This window comes from Harpia harpyja, chromosome 3, assembly GCF_026419915.1.
Source record: "Harpia harpyja isolate bHarHar1 chromosome 3, bHarHar1 primary haplotype, whole genome shotgun sequence".
Classification (NCBI taxonomy): domain Eukaryota; kingdom Metazoa; phylum Chordata; class Aves; order Accipitriformes; family Accipitridae; genus Harpia; species Harpia harpyja.
Genome location: NC_068942.1, coordinates 19,093,785 through 19,116,176, shown reverse-complemented (window position 1 = coordinate 19,116,176; position 22,392 = coordinate 19,093,785). Strand labels below are relative to the sequence as shown.

The 22,392-nt window shown below is 37.7% G+C and overlaps 1 protein-coding gene across 10 annotated transcripts in view; it reads right to left on the bottom strand.

Moving 5' to 3' along the window:
- Positions 1–4,007: 4,007 nt before the first annotated feature.
- Positions 4,008–22,392, bottom strand: part of MAP3K7 (mitogen-activated protein kinase kinase kinase 7) — a 50,016-nt gene continuing 31,631 nt past the window's right edge. For 4 of the 10 annotated variants that reach the window (XM_052781495.1, XM_052781497.1, XM_052781503.1 and 1 more), the window contains 6 exons: positions 18,472–18,539; positions 12,709–12,817; positions 10,691–10,777; positions 9,804–9,865; positions 9,149–9,264; positions 4,008–7,074 (listed from right to left, as the gene is read on the bottom strand). In XM_052781495.1, the coding sequence (XP_052637455.1) occupies positions 6,894–7,074; positions 9,149–9,264; positions 9,804–9,865; positions 10,691–10,777; positions 12,709–12,817; positions 18,472–18,539 (623 nt within the window). In that variant the 3' untranslated portion in view covers positions 4,008–6,893. The remainder of the gene's footprint in view (positions 7,075–9,148; positions 9,265–9,803; positions 9,866–10,690; positions 10,778–12,708; positions 12,818–18,471; positions 18,540–22,392) is intronic. The other 6 variants (XM_052781496.1, XM_052781498.1, XM_052781499.1 and 3 more) reach the window with 3 other exon arrangements.

The window sequence follows — 22,392 nt, the reverse complement described above, 5'->3', positions numbered from 1 at the left end:
CCTTCATTTTTCCTGCAAATTTTTGGTATTTCAGCATTTTGTTTGATTTCAGAAAGGGACTTTGCAGGTTCACTTTCTGTGAACCCAAAGCTGTGCTTTCCCCCAGCAACTTCAATACCCAGACTAGAAGTAACCACTTAGGCAAACGAAGACACAGTGCTGCTTCAAAACTTGAAACATCAACACCCGCCATTGGACCGATGTTCTCCCTACTAAAGATATTCTGAAAATGACTAGCTTCACTGTTACAAAATCTGCTCCCAAATAAATCAAGTAAAGGCTAAACTTCTCTAGAGCCATCTTCTTTGTAATTAGATTTTATGACTTACTTCAGCAACTGTCTAATCTCTGTACATGAGCCTCATCGGCAGAGACTAAATTTGTAGGAGCTTAATAGAATACAGAAAAGCTGTGTGCAATTGGTTTTATCAGCTAGCTCCTCTTCTAGCTCTGAGACTGGCCACCAGAGAAGGAAAAAGATCCCCAAAATCTGAGCTTTCAGACAATTAAAATCAAGTTAGATTGTTAATGTTCATCCCTTTTTGCACCTTTCATGATTTATCACAATAGGATTATATTAAAAAGAGATCAAGTTCTTAGCCTGAGGTCCTGCTCCAGAAGTAGTTAGATAAAAAGTTATGCTTTATGGAGGGGCAAATTCACCTGCCCCTCCACCTCACTCAAGTCACTGACTTGGAGGAAAGAAGTTGCTGCTGCTGGTAGCTCTCACCTGAGTACACTGGCTCCTTCCACTCTTGGAGAGGAATAGCCCTTTCAGTTGTACCTGCTCAAAGCCAGTGAAGGCTGAGGTTTGCCCAGGCGGTGCAGGTTACATGGTCCTAAAACCAGAGAATTAAAGCTCCTGAGATTGAAAACTCAGTTTGACCTATAGCACTTTTTGGAGGGTGGCATGCCATAGTATGCAAAATAGACAATAAGCCAGCCACATTCAGATCCCCAGCTGTGTTGGTAAGGCTTTTTCCTCTTTCTGCTTTCAGGTCTGAGAAGTCAGAGCACTCAGGAAAGCAACCACGAAAACCTCCACCCCACCTCTCGTTTCACCACGTGGCTCCTTCAGTAGTGCACTCGGAGGAGGGCTTGTGCCAAGGCTACGGGTGTTTCCCTGATCCAGAGATGTGGGACACAGTCCACTCAGTGACCCTCACCCTCATTTTTGTTTGCTTTTTTTTTTTTTCCCCCAAACAAATCCCTCCTCAGCCATCCCTTGGTACCTAGTGTTTTTGATGAGCATACAAAGATCACCCTAAACCTCACGCTTTGCGACAGCGTCAGTGTCTGCCAGCACTCAAGGACAGCCGGAGTGGTGGCTAAAGCCCTCTAATGACAAACAGCAGCATGGCCCTCCCCAGCAGGCCTGCTAACATTCAGCCATGGCACTCTGCTCTGGTGTAAAGACCAGCTGCGCTGACCAAAACAGCTCCTTGCGCCTTCTCTGCCTCTTGAGTCCTGAGCACTTTACTGACAGAAGCAGTCTGTGCCCAGCAGCCCTGCAGACCCCAGGCAGCCCTCAGAGGACGAGCTAAATTAGCTTCACCTCCTACCTCATGAACAATTCCCAGCTACGCTCTAGCCGCGTTGCTAACGATGATGTAAGAAACTTTAATAAGAGCCTGATTTGCACGTACCAGGTTTAACTTTTTGGAGACAGCTGTTTGAGGAGTCCGCCGGTGACGGGCACAGGCAGGCTCTTCTGGGGCCTTGGAGAACAAAGACGTTCACAGGAACCCTTCTGCTGCGGCGGCTTGGCAAATACCTCCTGTCACCTGAGGATGTCCAATTTATTCCCTCTTTTAGCCTCATCTTTGTAACTTTGCCTGGTTTTGGAAGGGAGTCCGAGTAGTCTTACATGTATATTGCATTGATACCAGCAACGCTGCATAAAAGGCTCAGTGCAAACAGCTCTCCTTTTCTTAAGCAGCTCTTTGGCCACCCCTCTTTTCACACTGCAGGAGCTACCACGATAGCCACGGTGGCTTTGCACATTGCTCAAAGGCAGCCCGACAGGTGAAGTCCACCTTGCTGCTCCTCGTGAAAAAGGAGAGGAACAGACTCAGATAGAGCTCTTAGGCATATCCACCTCCTCATATGACGTCTCCTACAACTAGGGATTTTTTTCTCATCGTCTGCTATAAGCTAAAATCACGTCCCATCCCACATGCTGTGCCCACAGGTTATATGAATGTAAGTCACTCCTTGGTCCTCTGCCTAAATACCACAGGAGAGCAGCCTACGTGCAGCTGCTTCACAGCCTCTCCCATTCAACACCAGTGGGAGGGAAAAGCATGGCTGGGAAAAGGGAAGACCGTTGCATTTCCACCAGTACGCGTGCCAGCATTAGCCGATCCCTATTTACGCAGGGAGCACGCACTGCTTAAGGGCAGGAAGAGGTCCGAGGGAAGCCTAAACTCCCAGCTGCAGCCTGCACACAGCGAGGGACCCGCAGTCGGGGTGTGCTGTGCCACCCCCCCATCTCCCCCAGCACTGGCGAAGAGCTGTGGTCTCACACCAAGGAGGCAGGGGCTCCACTCCACCTGCTTCAGGTCTGCCTCTCCCAGTGCCTTTTGCTTCACAGGGCTGGATATGCTTTTAACTTCTTATAATGCATCGATCTGCTCCTCTCTTTCCATCCGTAAAAGGCAACAGTTCCCAAGCTAAGAGTAGCTGGGCTGCCTTTATTCAAGTTAGAAGGGGGGTATCGACAAAGCATGTGTAATTACGTGAACACAAGCCTATTTCATCCTTTAGAGTATCTCAGATTTTTAGCTACTTAGTTTAAAGCACACAGCTATAAATAAAAACCCTTTTTTCATTAATGCTTGTTTAGGTTAAAGCCCTAGGATTAGCAGTGCTCTAAGTATTTTAAGACAGTATTTCATTAATAATTAAAAATTCAAAGTATTCGGTCTAAATTCAGTTTTGCTCTTTCATTAAGCACCTCTCCATGACCAGAGTCAGGATGTACATTCAAAGTCAAAACATTTGTAACAAATCTGTCCAAGTGCGGTGGGAGATCTGAATTGTCCCTGCAAGAAGTAGAAAAGGGTTACACGGGCACAGAAAATAACCGATGCACTCTCACATACACAGGCCTGTATTTATCTGCCTCTATATAACATGATCCTCACAGGCTTAGAGCACCTCTCATCTAGTGACATTATTAAAGTAAATAAAAGCTAACTACAGAAAGCTCAGATTTTGGAAATAAAGACATCTATCAATTATGATTTGATATATGCAGCTCCCTACACCTATATACATAAGTACATAACAGTGTGTATATGTGTGCATATACAGGCACACAGGCTTACTTTCATAAGATCCTCCTCTTCAACCAGTTCACCACAGGGAAATCTGTATTTTGAGTGTTGAGTTGAGTTGAGTGTTGAGCTGAGGTTGAGTGTGCCGCACCTTTGCCCTCATCCTTTCAAACTTTCCCGCAGGTTTGAGCACGGTACCCAAAATGGCTGAGTTGTTCAAAGCAGCTCAGAACAGCTCTGAAGCACGATTGTGTTTTCTTCATGGGCAAAGAGACAGTTAATGGGTTGTCTCTGTCTGTGGTATGGTAACGGAAAGTCTCAAGCAGTAAAATCCATTATGAACAAAATAGAGAAGTTCCAGGGAATGGAATTTGTCCAAAGCGAGCAACAAAAGACGAGTGCTTATCTTTTTGCAGAACATCCGTATGAAAGATGTTGCATTCTTAAAATATCTTGATACTCAGTTATGAGTAGGACTATTCATCCTACACCCTACTTCTGCACACAGGAAGGGAAGAGCTAATAGCAGAAGAATTTTCTTTCAGCAGTGGGAACAACTGCATGATGATTATCCCCCACCCCGTGTGGGATTCCATCGGAGATCAAGGATGCCCTGGCAAGTGTTGGGGCATTACTACATGTTTGTGGAAGTCTCTCAGCTTTTATTAATTAGATTCCTGACAACGCAATAAAACCCTGTAGCAGAAAGCCACACTGCTCATTTCTGAATCATATGAAATCATTCACCATTTTATATACAAGTTTTGAATTACAATCTTCAACTTCTCATCAGAAAAAAACCCCAAAAGCCTAAAAAAAGCCATTTTTGGCAGAACTGCACAGTGTACAGAAGCATATTTTCAATTACACAACATCTTACAGAACACATACTGTAACAAAAAGCAGAGCCTGTTACCTTTTCTGAGAAGGCAGTGCCCAGACAAAACTAGATGTTTCACCTCCGTTACTAGAGGAATAGCTTTAACTGGACAAAAGAGTACATGAAAAAATTCCTGAATATTCCAGATAGTTTAAGAGAAAAATAAAGGTACATTTGTAAACAACTTTAAAACAAGAGTCTTATGAAAATAATAAAGGTCACTGAAAGTTAAGCTGTTAAACTCTTATTAGCCCAAACCACTATATTCTACCCTTACAGGTTGTTTTTTTTTAATGATACACAGATTTTGCCACACAGAACACTTCACTGAGAAATCTGGGCAAATACTTTTTAAATTTTTGGTGGAATTAAGAAAGGGGCAGTTTGAAGGCAAAAGGTCAAACTCCAAATTCCCTTTGAAAATTACAAGAGCAATATAACCTAACTATTGAATGGAGCCGAGTTCAACAGTGCACGGTAGCACAGTACTTATTTTGCCATCTGAGACCCTTTTTAACATAAACGCTGAAAAGTCATAAGCTACTGTTAGAACAGACTTCTGTATTATGTACCATTAAGTTAGCACTGCATTCACTTTCATATTCCAGCTTTGCCATAAAGTGACTTTTCATATACAGTACTGATTTACCTTGAGCGTATCTGTTTTATGACAAGGCAAACTGTAAAAACTGTCCTGGGAAATGATTTTGTGTATGTAATTACCAACCATGCATCTGAAGTTGAGCATTAGTATTTATGCTGTTCTACTTCATGCTTCAGCATATGTTAAGTAAGCTGCTGATCACCGAGTGTGTCCATTTTTGTAGATGGACAGATGTATGTTAACAGCAATGCTTTGGATAACTTGTGCTATTCCTAATACTACAGTTATTTTCTCTGCCAATTACATTTTGCTATAAATATGTGTGCCCTTAAGTTGATCCCAATATCAGTTTCAGCTAACTAATCAAATTATCTGCTAAGGTTTTGGGAATGATAACCCTTCCTTTATTTAAATAAAATGAGGGAAGGGTTTCTAACTCCCAAAGGTTCACTAACAATAGATTTATTTTCAAGACAGGATGACACTGTTCAGTAAACTGTTTGTCATCTTTGTTATTCACAGATAAGCACAATAGTATTAATGTTTTTTATCAGGTAGGCAGGAAGGGGAAGAGAAAATACTGTGAGGTTTTTACCCTTAATGTTTTTCCAAGTTTTGCTCATGGGCTTTTATGAATAATTATTCATTTGAAATAAGCGTAAGTCAAATTTCAGATTACTTCTATTTTGATGGCTCAGGAGCTAAACTTCAATTTTCTATCTTCCTTTTTCGAAAGAGTGTTATTAAAACCCTGCCCACAACCGAGTATACCAAGAGCTTATGTAAGGAATAATTTCTCATTATATTTAGAAGTGCCTCATTTTTGTACCAGTTAAAAGTCAATTCATAATCCAAATAATCAATCTGCAATGTAAACAAGTAGTTATTTTCTCCCATGTAATAATGGTAAATAATGACACTGATCATTACATATTCTGTTTGAGTTCATTAAACGCAATTCTTCAGTCACAAAGGCAGCAGGCATTCTGTGGTGGACTTCCTTTGAACTATGTTCAAGTGAGTGGAATAACTGAGATTCCTGATGGAGATCTAAGACATTTCCCTCATTTTCTTAATAGCTTCTGCTATTTGCATACTCAACTCCATTTCATGATTTGCTATTTAAAATAAATTCATTTCCCCAACCCATTGTCTCCATACCTAAAACAAACTTATTTACATTCATGGTATTTGCTAAAAAGCATTTAAGTTGTAAGAAAAAAAAAAAAAAATCCAAGAAGTGGTATAAAGGGACCAAGTATTTAAAGTTTTGTATTAATTTGCTTTCTGAATTTCCTTCCAAAGATGCTACAGGAACAAAAGCTTTAAAGGTTTAAAACACACTGATTCTTTCTCTCTTTTATAGAAGAGACCAACTTTGCCCAGTGCATCACCTTCATAAGTTTTGCCCAGTAACTAAATGAAACTGCATGTCATTCCCCCCAAGAAAGTAAAGAAAATACAGCCTTTTACTTCAAATATTTTATGAATGCAAGATTACAAGAAATATATTAGTCAAAATGCAGGGCTATCAAGCACTGAACCAAGGATGCTGGCATCAGTTTGCCTACCATTTTGCACGTGGAAAAAATACACTACATCTACAGGTAAAAGGCATTGCTAATGCATCATGAATTATTCTGGTCAGCCAACATCACCTCTGCAGCTTGGTGCATGTTTAAGTCCTGAAAATAACTGTCATATTAATAGTTGAGATGAGACACTGGAACAAAACCATTCTTAAACACGAAAGTGTTTGTTTCGCTCTTATCGAGGTAACACCAAAAACTAAAACCAAGATCTTACAATTTAGCAGCCACTTTAACACTTGTTAGGCTAGCCTTCACACAAGGAGCATGCATACAGCCACTGTTCTTACTTTAAATTGAGGGCTGTTGGTTAATTCAAGTCACTGTTTTCTCACCTTATTTGATTAACCTGTTGAACTGGATGTCCACCATAGGAAAAAGAAAATTAAATGATGTTAAGTGTAGCAGACAAATACAGATCACACCAAGAAGCTAACACTCATGAGTTGTCATAATAAGGGATAATAATAACAATAATAATAATAATAATAAAAAAATCAGTCTTTTCTGTGCATATTTTTCATTTGAAAGGTCCCAGGAGATCATGATGTGCCTGGCCGTTTCTGTTGCTGATTTCTGATGACCTCTAATTGTTTTTTGCATTGCTGATAGTAAGTGGAGAGACTTTTGTTTTCATCTAACAGCTTTTTATGTTCTTGTACCAGACGGGATGTGTTTTGCTGGTCTTTTTCATCCTGGTCCAGTTCTGCTATTAGTTCTTGCCTAAAATTAAAAAAAAAAAAAAAAAAGTAATTGCCATTTATAATCTACGTCTATTTGTGTGTAGATGACTTCACATGTTTCAAATCAGTATTTGATTATCAGTCTGAACTCATGGCTGGTGATATTTTGTGGGGAAAAAAAAAAATGTTGCCCCAAAGAAATCTTACTCTTTACTCTAGTCTGGGGAAAAATTCTCTTCCAAATCAAATCCACATTTAAACTTTAAAAGAGCTGCAAGCCATAGCCTCAATCTCTAAAATTGTCCTTTATATAATGTCTTTCAGATGTAGTTCTACAGGTCACAGTAAAACATCTAAGGATCTACACAGAATTTCATAAATATATTCAACTCTAAATTTGCTTAACTGTATGTACATTTAAAAACTCAAAAGGCAACTTAAAAGAAAAAATTGCAATAATTTTGGTAACTTTTTAGTGAAGTGCTGTTTTCTATTTGGACTAGAACTTCTTAAAGCAGTGGAAAAGTAGAATTAAGCCCATTATTTAGGTAACTGTCATTTCACTTAATTTATGCCATAAGTGTTCAATTTGTTTTTTAGCAACAATTTTAGAGGAACAAACACACTGATAAACTTGCTATAAATTATCCTGCGAAACTGATGTAGCAGTTTGTTTTACTATTTGTTTATGAGGTGACAAGAAGGCAAGCTGCCAGCAATATTTTAGCAACAAAATAGTGGAGGAGAAAGTTCACGTTAATTAATTGTTGCCATATGGTTTGTAATTACAGTTAAAGAAAACTTAATCATTCTATAAAGGCTGAACTAATAACTACCTTAACCAGCATTAAATTCATCAATCACAATACCATTTTTTGTTTTAACACCTATGAGCAATTCTGTTCTGACTAAAAAAACAGTTTGGGAGAAATGTGTACACAAACTTCCTAGAAAAAAAGATAAAGTAGAAATCTAAAGTTACAGAATTAACAGTTTTTAAACAGAAACACATTTTTATATAATTTATTGACCCTTAGGGACAACAGAAATAAAGCCAAAATTAAGATCTTCATGCTAGCTTCAGTATCTCCTCATGAAGTCTAAAAATTCTAGTTGCACTTGAAAAAAAATTGTTCTCAGGATGCTAAGCCACAAGTGAATAGATGATAGGAGGTCAATCTTAGCTAGTTTTTTTCCCCCTTTCTGTATGCTATTTCTAATGTCCAAAAGGTTTATACACACATTGTTCTCACTAACTATTCCACAAACACCAAGACAAGCTCCTCATTAACAACTGCTTGCCTGCAGTGACTCAGACAACTGGTGGGTAACAAGGTGTTGCTTGGCCTAGCTATATGGGAGTATAGATGGCCTCTCAGAACGGCTCCCCAGCATCAGGAAACGAGCGATGAGAAGCAGAACACAACAGAACTTATAGCAAACTGAAGTTCTAAATCAGCAATAACTTTGGCCCTAATCCAACAATACGTGCAGTTGTTTCACTTATATGTATACACTATGTAAGAGGAAAGAGTTTATTTCTAGTGCACAAGGATAAGAACGTATATAACAGCTTTTAAGCGTTAGGTCCTAGATCCCTGGTAGAAAAACATAAGATGTGTGTTGATAAAACTGTTGCACATGCGATGATCAGCAAAAGTCAGATGTAAGATAAAAACTAACTGCAAAATGAGTAACATTGACATATTACTCAAAATTCTATAAACCAAGTGATTGTCTACAAATTACAATTGGAAGTCTTTTACTGGACAGCATTGTAAGTAAAATTCCAAGGTTCCTCATCCTCAACAGTCCAGGTCTTTCATTTAAGATGACGCAAACATTACTAGTATACTACATACACCGATGTGCCACACACTTTAAAGTAGGACTTGTCCAGAAGAAGAGTCTTGATAATGATTAAAACTTTCAGTTACCTGCTCTAAATATCTCACCTGTACTGAGCAGCTCAGTATTTCTGAGATTAAGGCTGGAAAATAATTATGCCCTATGAAATGTAACTTCATAAAGCCAGAAATAACAGTCACAGATAACAGACTTTGTGTAAAAGAAACAGACAAAAGAACAGAAAACGCTAAACACGTTTCACTTACTTCCTCTGCAACAGCAATGCAATTTCTGTCTGAACTTTCATATATTCTTGTGCCATTTTGCAGTGCTGTTCAAACACAGCCATAGATTCTTTGGAGTTTGGGCATGGTGCTAGAGGCTGAAAATAAATCAGACATGTTAAAAACTGATGAACTGATATCTTAGTATATAGTGTGTTAGAATGTCTCTGCAGTGTATTTATAACGTCTTTTAAAAACCAGTAAGCTTTTAAAAATAAGTGTTAAACCATGCCCTGAAAAATGTTACTGCACTGATGTCAAAGTTGACTCAAACCTCAAATCTGCAGTTATTAATCTGACACTCTATCACAGAAATTGAAGTAGTGTTTAATCCCACAAATAAAGTGAATACGACAATTTAACTCAGTAACACTCAAGCAAATAATGTCTTATTTTGACAGTCAAACTCAGCTTACATTTGGTATCAGTGATCATGTTTCCCAGGGCTTGTTTTTAATAGCTTGATCAAATCTGAGTCAACCAATCTCAGATTACATAATATATTTTTTTAGCCTTGGTCAAAAGTTAGACAGAATATAAACACAGGTAAATATGTGGCACTGTATTTTGCAGCCCAAAATTCACACATTAGAATGAAATGCAAGATAAACAATCTAATAAAGCATATATTTATTACCTGTAACTGATGATCTAATGTAAGATATGCCATTGGGATGGAGTTATCTGACCCATTGGTCTCTGTAACAATACCAAGAAAATTGTCATGTATTTTCTGTTAATTCTATTCTTATAGGACAAAAACAAGAATTCTAAATCATTTCACAATACACAATCTGAATGTGGAAAGGCAAATGGAAACAGCAGCGTTGCAATCCCAAGGCAGATGAATCATTTTGTTTTTCTGATAAAGTTAAGAACTTCAAAAGTATGGTCTATCACACCAAGAAGAAATAAAGATTAAGGTTATCATCCTACACTTGTAGAAGCCACGTAACAGCATACAGATTTTAAAAATACTATTTTTGTACAGTTTGCAATCGCGTTCTCTATTTATAAAAAAATTGCCATTTCATTCTTGTTTATGAAGGATCAGCCAGCCAGCCCATGCATCTAATGATTTTAAAATTAGAAGCTGTGCAAACCAGCTCTGCCAGAATAAAATAAGCACAACCTCCTGCTCAGTTTTGAAATCTGCTCCCAGTGAGGTCTGTAAGTATCTTCCTCACAACATGCTCTAGGGCATCTTCTCTGCTCTGTAGAGATACTTTGTGGGTAGCAAGGAACCCAATAACCAATCTATCTCCTGGGCCTGGCTGCTCTCTTCTTACGCTGCAATTACTCTGGATTTCTCTAGTGCTTTCATTCCAGATTTAACATGTTTCTGAATTCTTATACATCCTATCTTTTGGTAGCCCGCAATCTGGGGATCACAAAGGTTACTGTTAAGCTTTAAGAGACATAGGAGTAAAGACACATGGAGAAACTACTGATTTTATAGCTGCATTATTGCTACTAGAGGATTATATGGAGGAGGGTAGGTGGGAAAAAAAAGGGGCTGCTTACCCATACCCCAAAAGCACCTGCCACAGAGTAGTCGTGGTAGAGAAACTAAGGTGTTGCCCTCAAAGACTATGCTATCTCCAAGAGCAGCTTCAAAAGGAAACAGAAATAAGAGGGTGGGAATGGAGAAAAAGTGGTTAAGTGTATGCTTGTAAGGAAACTGGAAGGTGGTAAAAAAAAAAAAAAAGAAAAAATAAAAAGAAAACAACCCTAAAACCAACTTAATCACCACAGTATCTTAAATGAGAACAATATAAAAAGTCCTTCCCTACATCAGACTATTGCCATATATGGAATACTGCTACAGCAAAGGAATTATTGCAATGTTTCAAATACATCGATACACGCAAAATACTTCCGATTACATTCCTGAGCATTTCAGCACTGTCACAGAACTGTAAATTTTCCTGTGTCTGACCAGATTCGGCTGCATCCTCATTTTACCATTTTGCCTCATTAACTTAAAAACATACCCTCTTTTACAAAACACTACAATTATTTCTCCCTTTAGAAATTAAAAAAATTCTTTGTTCATGGACTGCATAAACCTAACAAGAAAAAAATATACATGTGGTACATTCTGTATTTACCTGAGTATAAGGTGAGGGATTTCTGTGTGCTAGAAAACAGACCTGACTTTTAGCTCTAGTGCTGTGCTGCATTTATGGCCAAAGACTTGGGACAAACTGCCTTTGCACTGGCACATGATCAGCAACTTTCAGTACCCAATGAACTATTGATTGGGTAAGAGCTTGCTTCCGTGTGAGGCAGCAATTCCTGTGAGTGCTCACTGCCTAAAGCAACTCAGGACCCATGCTACACAAAAGAGGGCACGGGGTGGGCTGTGGCAGTGGGAAAGAGCTTTGGGACATTATGAGTGACAACGCACAGAGTGTGATCAGGCAAAGCGACAACGGACAGAAGGAAGAAAGCAGAGAAGCAAAATACAAGAGTATGTTGCCCTCCTCCCACTAAAACGGGGGGAAAAAAGAAAAAGTACACATCTTGCATACAGAATCACCTTATATTTGGTAAAATACAGGTGTGCATATACACACACACACACACACACACACATATATATATATATATGCTTGTGCAAGAGTCAGTCCACATGTGAGTTTCCATTTTGCAGTTGGTTACAGGAAAAGAATGAAAGAGTCTGATCAGCCAAAGATGGAACAGATCACAAGAAAAAGATTTCAGAATTTGAGGCACTATGAGGTACCAGCTCGAGACTAAGTTTAAGATTCAACACGTAGATTTTGGTAACAAAATGTAATTCTTATTTCTGTTCTAAAAAAGAATTTGTGGGGATCCATTGCTTTCATGCAGTCCAGTACTGGTTCTTTTCATAATGGAGTGCATTATGACTTTTAAAATTGAATGCAACTACTAAATTATGTTCATTCTTAATCCTATTCCATAACAAAAGAACAGTGATGCTACAGTAGAAGTATTTACAACACTTCTGCAGACACACTTATGTTAGTTCATTTAAAAACAGAAAGATTGTGTGCACATGTACATTCTGCATAAGCAAAATTACAGCACAGATAAAAAATAGAATTAACGTATTCTACCTGATACTCACCTATATAACATTTCATTCCAAAAGTCAGAGCAATGAAAGCTTTAACTGTGCATACATAATACAAATGCACAAGACTAAAATGCTCTAAGATGTCTGTTTCCCTAATTCCCCCAAACCACACTACAGTCAAAAACTGGTGCTAAAAGATCTGCATTATATACTACTATCACTGCATATGTACAGTACTATCTTACAAGCAAAATGCTTACAAGTTTATGTAACTTAATATAATCTATATATAAAAAAGTTCTTAAAGCCAGTGTGCAAAACAAAGCAGTAATGTAATGATTTAATTTAAGCAGAAGTAAAATGGACTGTGACTTTCACTGCTTAGTTTTGTTAATGTCTAGGCACACACCACTGCATAATCAAACAAATATTTTATATTTTTTACAGGCAGAAAGTTAACTAATGAACAAAGGATTACCTGCATCATCAGGTGTCCATGGATTACGAGTTGGCTTTTCAGAGGTTGGTCCCGAGGTAGTGATCATTCTCACACTAGGACTAGATGATCTACTGCTGTTTCTACTCTCCTAAAATGATACAATAAAAAAAAAAAAATGACAAGAAAAGTTAACAGAAGATTTTTTGAAGGGTTCATTTTAAAAAACATTATTAAAAAGAAAAATAGTGTGAAGAAATCTGAACTTATAATCCTCCCAAATATCCTCCTCCCCAAGCTTTTACCCTGAAAGCTCTCCAGATAGTTTGATAAACTTTACATGCATTGCAGGCATAATTTCATCCCCATTTCTACTCCATCTTCCCCATATAAAAAGAAATGGATATAATTTGGCTATTCAGCATAATAAAAAGCAGTGCTGAACAATGTATTCAAGATCTTTATATAAAAGCATGACACTATGTCTAGTAATTTTCACACCACCATTCAGTGAAATCTAGCAGCTCTGTAACATAAGGAGGAAATAAAAGTTTGTTTCCAATGTTTAATCAATGAATGGAACTACATTCAACTAAAGGAATGCAGCTTAGTAACTACACTAGACTGCGCTGTGTTAATCTACAATTTTCTTGTGGTTCTTATGTTAACTCAGAGGTTATGTGATCCATCTTCAGAAAACATGAAAAAAGTGTTTAACCCCAAAGGATCAATCAATTAAAGCAAAGCAATTAAAAAATGAGTACATTCTCTCTCACAAAGCAAATTAAGAACTAAACCAGAAGACTTTAGGAAGTTCCATTATATACAGCGTGACTCCTCCAATCCTTTTGTTCACCAAAGCGCAAAAAACATACTACAGACTTCATTATTCTACTGAGTTTCTTTTTCAGAATTATTACTTACAATTTATATTCTTGTATTTCATACACCCCCTCACTGACATAAAAGTAACACAGTAAAGGACTTAAGACTATAAACCGCAGCGAGTTTTGCAGGAAAAAAAATGAAGTAAAAAGAAAAGAAGCTATTAAAATACAACTATTTTCAGCATGGTGTATTTATCATGAAATAATTCAATGTCTCTATTTTTCAAAAGAAGTACTGAAATATGCATTACCTGGGAACTGTATTTCTTTATGACTCTGATTTCCAAATATCCTATCTTAAAAGCTAGGATTTCAGTCAGGTAACAATCCAAAGAGTAACAAGATTCTACACACTGAAATATCCGTTATTTCAACTGCATTATGTTTCTCTTGTAATTTTTATTAACCATTTAGTGTTTTATGTTAGTAGCCAGAAACAAGGCAATAAACTATTGTAGAAATAATCCAATGGATGATATTATCAGGATGACAGACAGCATCAGAGATTTTGAAAAAGCTTTTGCTTTGGAGTATTTGTTGATATTAAGCAAGGTTTAAGTTGCTGAGCTTACTGCTTACTGTCAGTGTCCTCAAATATGAATGATAAACACACTCTGCTCATGTGAAAGGTCAGAAGACAGAGAAAGCACTTTTAACAGTGTCTAAGTCCTTTAAGCAAAAATAGTTTTGAGTATCTACAGTTGATAGCAAAGGGCACCTGAGATGTACTCTAGTTACAATAAGTTCTCAATGCTGTACTAAATTGCTTGCTGTACCAGACTGTTTTGATCCATCAACAGAAAAAAACCGTTTCCTTGATAACATTATTTAGACAAAATTAGTAGAGATAGAAATGAAGGATTCTTATCTAAAGCATATCTAAAAAGCATCGAAAAGTCCCAGGGAAGTTCCCAAAACTGAACACCTGTTAGATTACAGCATTTGAGTGTGTGTTGAGTGAGATGCTTTAGGCTGCCTGGACACCAGCCCCTCTGACAGATAAGCCAGTGACTGTTCTTTAGCAATAAGTTTCTGCTACCCTTTCACAGTTATCTTTTCATCCTTCCTTCCTCCAGGTATCTCAGTACGCTCAACAAACTTGTTATCAGGTTACTCTCAAATCATCTTTGCCAGGTGGCGAAAACGACATGGCATTTTTAGCTTCTTAGCTTCCATTTCTCAAAGACTTGCAGTCTTGAAAAGCTGGTGTGCTCTGAGGAATAATGCCCCCCTCAAGTTTAATTTAAATGGGCAACCCAGTTTAAAGAAATCATCATTACTAACCCTGTCTCCTCATCTGTGGATTTTATCTCGCTGTGAAAGGGGAGAAAAAAAAATGTGTATCCGTGACCAATTTCACAATCTCACGGATAGAATGATTCATCTGTACAATATCAGATCGCCCAAATTATCACACTTAGCTTGCATGCATGCGGGCATGTACATTCTGATCTTGCTTTTCAACTGTTCAATACAGTACATGGTTTTAATATATTAAATTCTTTTTACCCCTTGAAAGTAAACCGTAGGAGTTATGAAGGCCCAGCAACAGTTATTAAAAAAAAAAAAAAAAAGGTTTAAAAGAAGTAGTTTTGATATTACAATAGCACTGTGAAGGATGATGTACCAAAACAACCAACCCAATAAAAGATACACAGGCAAGGATGTGGACACCTTACTAGGCATCTGACCACAGCCTGCAGTTCTTGAGTGGTTATGTGAAATATGTTTCTAAGTATCTGTATAAAATATCGAATTCTGTAAAGACTCTATCCAGTGTAAATAGCAGGTTCGCTGTGTTCCTTCAAGCCGCCACAAGTTTTTATGGCTGCAGTTCAGAGTCTGCACATCTGTTTCTGTGTTACAAAGGTGTTTAGGCAAGAGCAGTAGTGCTGGAGAGACGGCACAATACGATGTTTTAAAATGCACGTTACAGGGAAATGGAAAGGCAGAAGAAACAATTCAGTGCAAAAAAAATTTATGTGGAAAAATGAATAGAGCATCACAGTGTATGGATGGAAACAAATGGAAATGTAGCATTTGACTGTACAGAGAGGGTTGCATCAGTGCTGCTCATGTCACTTCGAGTAAGGTCCAGCCTAAGGTCACCAAGCACTTGAGAAATCTGTGAAAAATTGAACACAGGTTCTCAACACCAAACCACGCTAACAGCTGATCCAATGACAGAAAACCTTTGGCTTAGCATATTTTCCTATCTAAACTGTTGATGTAAAAGGGTCAGTTGAGTAGCAAAATCATCTGCAAAGCACTATTACTGTGCTGTTGATAACATAAGTAAGAGCAATACTGGAAAATGCCTTAAGTGTCTCAACAACATAAAAATAGTAATCATCAGCCATACAAACCACACAAAAAATTCTTCGAACAGTACACGGAAATAAAATATACATACAATCACAAAAACATACAAGAAGGTCAGATTAAAACAGACCAGCAGTTAAACAGGGAGACAAGAGTCTTGGTCTACCCTTTCTGGTAAGCACCCCAAACTTTGGTATATTTATTATTATCAAGTTCAGTGTTTTCCTCCACCTTAACAAAAATTCCATTCTGAATTGGACAAACCTTCCTGATTGAAAAAAACAGTTAGAATAATTTTCTGTTGACACAGTGGCAATTTTCAGGAAACACACATTTAATAAAAAAACCTTCTGATCAGCTTTAGTGTGTCAGTCAAATAGTTAAAAAAAAGGAAAAGCAGCACCGTGGCAATCCTTCAATTTTGAGTGGGATAGGGGCTTACAAGGGCTGGGTGCGGGAGCGGAGGCACGCAGTGCCATGGCTGCTCGGTGAAGAAGGCTGTGCCGCAGGGTGGGTGTAAAGCAGAATGGAATGCAGGGAAGAAGGATGTTTGCAATGAAAGGAGGGGGGGAAGGGGATTTTCACATTAGAAAGGATAACCTATATATGGTATGGTGCATATGGGGAGAGACGATAAACTGACCAGAGCTATGCTAGTCACAGATGTTTTTTCTGCTTTGGCTAGTAGATTACTTATATGGATAGCAGTTTGGGATTTTTAATAAAAATTCAAGGCAGTGAGGTCCAGAGCTATAGAAACCCATAAAGAGTAATCTTAAGTCTTTTGCCATAATTACATTGTGCTTGCTTTCTTCATTGTTTTCGAATTTATTTTTTAAAAAAATATACAAGCATACATATGTCAAAAGTCAGAAAAGTCTGCTGAAACTAATGCTATCTCTTCTCAACCAAAAAGGGGGTGAAAATTCATTATTCGTTTGTATGGGCAGGGCAAAAATTTCTTCCAAGGTGCATTTTTCATGCCTGTTAATATATTATGTTTTCCAGATTTTATTATAAAGTTGCCCCAAACTGCAAGATAGAAGCAGATAACTGTAATTCTTCCACTTAGATTTCCAATATGTACACTCTCAGAAGCAAGAAAGTAAAATGTGATTCTGGTACTTCTACAGACCCTCATCCGAAATTAGTGAGGTAAACAAAAACACTTTTCTGTATCCTCCCAGTCACAAGGACAACTTAGCTAGAACATCCATATAAGCAGTAGAGCAGCTTTCAAAGAAAGATTATTATAGTAGTTATTAAGATATGAAGTAAAGGCTGAAATTCTCTATTTTTAAATATTAACCATTCATTAAAATGAACAGAATGAAAAATTTTAAGTAAAAAAAAAAGCTATAATTAAATATATTCATATATCAATCAGTGCAATTTGGGATAACTGATGTACTGTCACTTAATTTCCCCCCCCCCCAAGTCTTTCATAATTTTAGTTCTACAGTTAACTGAATAGGCTAATCTATTTCTTTACTAAATTTTGCAGATTAATTTCTTTCTAACAAACCCGTCTTCTCTGAAGATATTAAAATGTATTTAAGACTCATTTGTTATTTTCTGATAGATGTACATAGTAAATTCTACTAATAATACCTGGGGGATTGATGAGGTTTCTGTGGCTATCACACTCTACAGAATTAAAGAAGGATCAAATCTTGATTTCCCTGATAACTATACACCCCCCAAATTACCCCGTTTTACGTTATTGCAGTAGGTTGTTTAAGATGGAAACCTGATTAACCCAATGAATATGTTAAGCTCCAGTTTCCCACATCCAAAGAATAGTAGGGATATCAAAATTGCCAATTCGCACTAACGACCAAATAGCCTTTGTGAATTACTGAAACAAACAATGAAGCAATTAAAAACACAAAATAAACACATCTGAATGAAGCATTAGCTGTACTTTTCTAATTTAATATGTTTTTAGTTTAATTTGTTCTTAGTTGAATTTCAATTTAATGTAGCATACCACTGTGTCTGTTGCCATGGCACTTACAATACCAGATAAGAAGCTATGTTATTATAAAATATCTTATCGAGATAGTCTGTTTTTAAACAAAACTTTGTGACAGCACCCTCCTGTAAACCTTTCCCAAGAAATGGAGAGATACTACTGTAAGTTACTATTCAGGGTTCAGAGATTGATAATAAATACATTTATAATACTGATGCACATGCTTTTTATTTTTATGCAAAAAGTGAGTCTAATGTATGTATAACTGCTTCAGACAATCTTATGTGGTAATTAGAATTGTTTTCTACATCTAGAGAGGTGAAAAGGCTTTCCTGCCTAACATCTGCCCTCAGCCAAATTAAGTGGTACACGAAAACTATGTGTACATAAAAATGATAAATGCTGCACGAGCTATACAGAAAACACTTCTCATCTAGAGCTCATTCATAGATTACCCTTGTGGAACCTCATTTAAATGCAGTACAAATGACACTACAGTCTGCCAAACTTCCACATCATTTCTACAAAAGCATCAAAGGTGAAGACTTCCAGACCAGTTTCCCTGTATAGATCCGGTGTTGACTTTACTGAAAGATAAAGAAGAGACGAGAAAGACGTTACCTGACTGGACTCTGTTCCAGCAACACTAAGATCTTGAATGGATCTGCGCCTCTGCTGTCCGTTTCCTGCTGGGAAAAAAAACAAAACAAAAACAAACCAGTGAAATCTATTCAGAACAAAATAAGAAGGGTGCGACTGTTGCAGAGGAGCTTGGAATTTGTACAAATCCACAGAGAGAAAGTGAGAGAGGGGGAGAGAGAGACAGCTGCAGAATTTTAACTCAAAACATGCTGGCCTGTCAACAAAAAGTATACCCTAATACAATAACCACTCCTACCACATGAATAGCTGCTGCACTCTACTCCACCATCTTCTGTCACATGTATTTGGTCAGGCTTAGTACTCGGGGCAGGAGCTGATGACGACATCTATTTCAAGTGCGTTACGTTATGGGGATTTCTAAAAGCTAGACCGCGAAGATAACAGGCTGCCAGCTTTAACCTGTTGCTCTTTGGTGTGCTCAAGGAACACAGCAAGGACTTCTGCCCGCGTGCTGCTCCCCTCATGAAAATTAAGAAGCGAAAGCGCTTCCTTCTGGTCTTTGTCTCCTTCAGATAAACGCAACTACGTCCTATTCTCATGCTCTGAGAAGTGTGAAAAGGGGACCGTTCAGCTAAATCACATCTCACCATCAACCTACTGAGCACAATGCTGTAATCTTTTCCTCTTCTCCTTCCACCTGTTAGCAATTATCCACCAGTGACAGCTACATAAAACAGTTTAAATTTTAACACTGACACACAATCAAAGGCATTTCCAGGAAACAAAGTCTCCGTAAAAATAAGAGGAGATTATGCAAGGGAATCTCCCTGGCTACTTTGATTTTTATTAGGGTGATTGTTTATATTGTCTCTTGAGAGCAGGTCAGCTGTCCAAAAGGAAACACCAAAACGTCCTGAGTAACAGCTGACAATGCTCAAAATTCTTGCTCTTAGCTCTGCATTACGTAACTTTTCTACTGGAGGGGAGCGTCTCAAACATGTCCTGCAGCCCTGGCAGCCCCTTGCCCAGTGACCCTGCACGCAACAGCCAACCCAGCTCACTCAAAGCCCTGGAAGAGGCGTCGCACTTTTTAACCTTTTGGATACTTCTTATTCAGCATCATTTCCATATGACTCCACAGCCTGCCTCGACAGGTGTTTTGATTTGCAACAGTTACTACAAAAATGTAAGACTATTTAATATTAATTAATACATTTCATGGTATCGTATATTAAATTTTTAAATATAGGTACTATTACATGTAGGAACACATTACCACAAAACAGCAATACAAAATTCTCAGTGTCACTTTACCAATTTGTCATGACATTTTATAGTCTGAAATTTATATAAAGTATTATGAGAAACAAGCATATAAGAAAATCAAGAAGGATTCTAGAATGGGAATATATTCTCTGCTCTGACTACAAATAAATTTGAATTGCAACTTTTTTGTGGTCTTGATCTTTTGCTTCTGAAATTCAGGAAGGTATATACTTACCTAAGGAACAGTGGCTATATTATGTTTAATACTTCAATATTAGCGATTGTGTGAATGACAAATCTATGTCAAAATTTCTGAACTCATTCATTTGCAGTGAACTTTTTCACTGCCTAATCATTTAACAAACAAGACTATACGATTAATAGAATTCTATGCTGTGGATACTTCATCTGGCTGCCACAGCTTATCTCAATATTCAAGATATGGGCGATCCACCCACGACTGATACAAAATTATGTGCACATTTCATTCAACAACACTGTTATAAAATTAGCTTAGCTGAAATAGGCTTGCAAAAATATCTGAAATTCTCATTTCAGATTAGCAACATTTGTGAATTTAAAGAACCTGGCACATGTGTTGCTGAAATATTAGAACATGGCTGCCAAAACATTAAAATAATCAGGGCGGGGTGCAAGAAAGAAAAGAAAATGCCTTGGGGAGAGAAAAAGGGGCCAAAACTACTGTGCTGTAATAAATGAACACCTTTAAATGAAATATCTTCAAGTTAGTAGCATGAGGGAAGAGCAAGCTCTACTAGGCAATGCCATTTTAATTAGTATAACTACTGCAGACATCTGGCAAATAGCTTAGACAAAGCAGAAACAGACTACGAATCAACAAATACTTATTGCTCCAGATTCAAGACAAATTTCAATTGAAAAATATACAACATATAATATTTGTTTGAAAGGATCACTGCTACTCCTCTATGCTTTCCTCTCACAGTTTTGATCTTGTTTTTAACTCTACATCCATTTAAAACTAATTGTTCTCATTACAAAAACTAAGAGATCTGTAAATGCACAGAAGTTAACGTACAGTAGCTTGATGCACTATGTCAGGATTTCAGTCGTTTACAGAATTTTAAGACCAAAAATCAGTCATCACAAACATACTTCCTGGTCTCAAAAAACCCATTTCACATACTGTTGTTTTATTTTCTAAAATTAAATGAGAAAGGAAACTTCCATCGTGTCCTGCCCCACATATTCCAGCAAAAACAAATTCTACAGCTTATTAAGGCTTTTGATCACCCTTCCCCCTCCAGCCAAATATCCAGACCAGCTATGAACTCTTCTCCCTGCCCTTTAGCAGATACTTGCATCTCCTTTTACACTTTCTTATTTGCACACAGTACTCTCTTTTCCTTACACACCTACAAGACCCAAACCTCTCTCACAGTGCAGGATGATCAGTGAATGTAACAGTGCTAGAAGACATTTTAAAGAAGTTAAAACATTGATCTGAATTCCAGAAGAATGAAGTGATCTGGGGAGACACGTGTGGGATTTCTGGCTTATATTCGTTTTAGAAGTAGATGGAAAAGTTACAGACCTAAAGCATCTCTATTTCCTATCCACTTTCTAAAGACACTCAACAAAATGTGTCTATCCTGAGTAATCATTTATGCAGAGTCAATGCTATAAAAATGTTAACGCTGTGACACAGTTTCAGATGCCAAAATTACAAAGCCAAATGCATGCATGCTATATGCATGAGATGTCTAACATTGCCAGTGAAGTCTGTACTTGAAGGTATGTTTGCTAGATGCTGCTTGACTGGTTTGTATCAAAAAGGTGTTCTGATTATTTTTCTTGATCATATTACAAATTATACTTAGATTTTTTTTTTTGTTTCTTTAAACACATAGCTACTTAATCCTTTTGTACTTAGTAGGGTTTTTATTTTTCATATATATATAAAATAATAAAATGTTGTTGTTTATTATCTATATTATATATTACATGTACTATAAACTGACCCCCCCCCCCCCCAAAAACCTGGTACTTCACTTGGCTACCTGGTTGCAGGATACCACCACTGAAAATTCATTTGCGAAGTTGTTACACAAAAAAGGAATTAATTGATCCATTTTTCAGTTTCTAAGTTTTGTAAGCTACTAACACCAAATAGCATCTTAAATGAAAGAAAGTTCTATTCACCCTTATTTAAACCTATTTAGAAAGAATAGCAAATATATATGAAAAACTTCCCCTTCTGACAACATTTTACCTTCAACTGATAAAAATTTGTATTTTATGACCTTGGTAGCATAATCAGTTCATGGATGAAAAGCAGCTGAGGCAACACATTATGAAAAACCTCAATGACAGCAGATGTAGTACTCATACTTCTAAAATAGCCCTGCCCCAAAGCAGCTGACTCACGGTAACATGCCTGCGTGGTGCCTCCCCTCTCTGGAAAGCAGCTGCTTTCCCATGTGCTCAGCAGAACTCCAGGCAGCAGCACAGACTGGGTCGGCACTCGCGCTGCCCAAGGACGGAGAGAGGCTGCTCGCCCCACCGACAGACACGTCCAGGGAAGTTCGGAGGAGCTGGGTACGTGGCAGAAGTGCTGAGGAATGTAATGGGGTGGGATTGAGATGGAGGTGCCAGTTTGGGGGTCTTGGAAATATAACTAGAAGGGGAAAA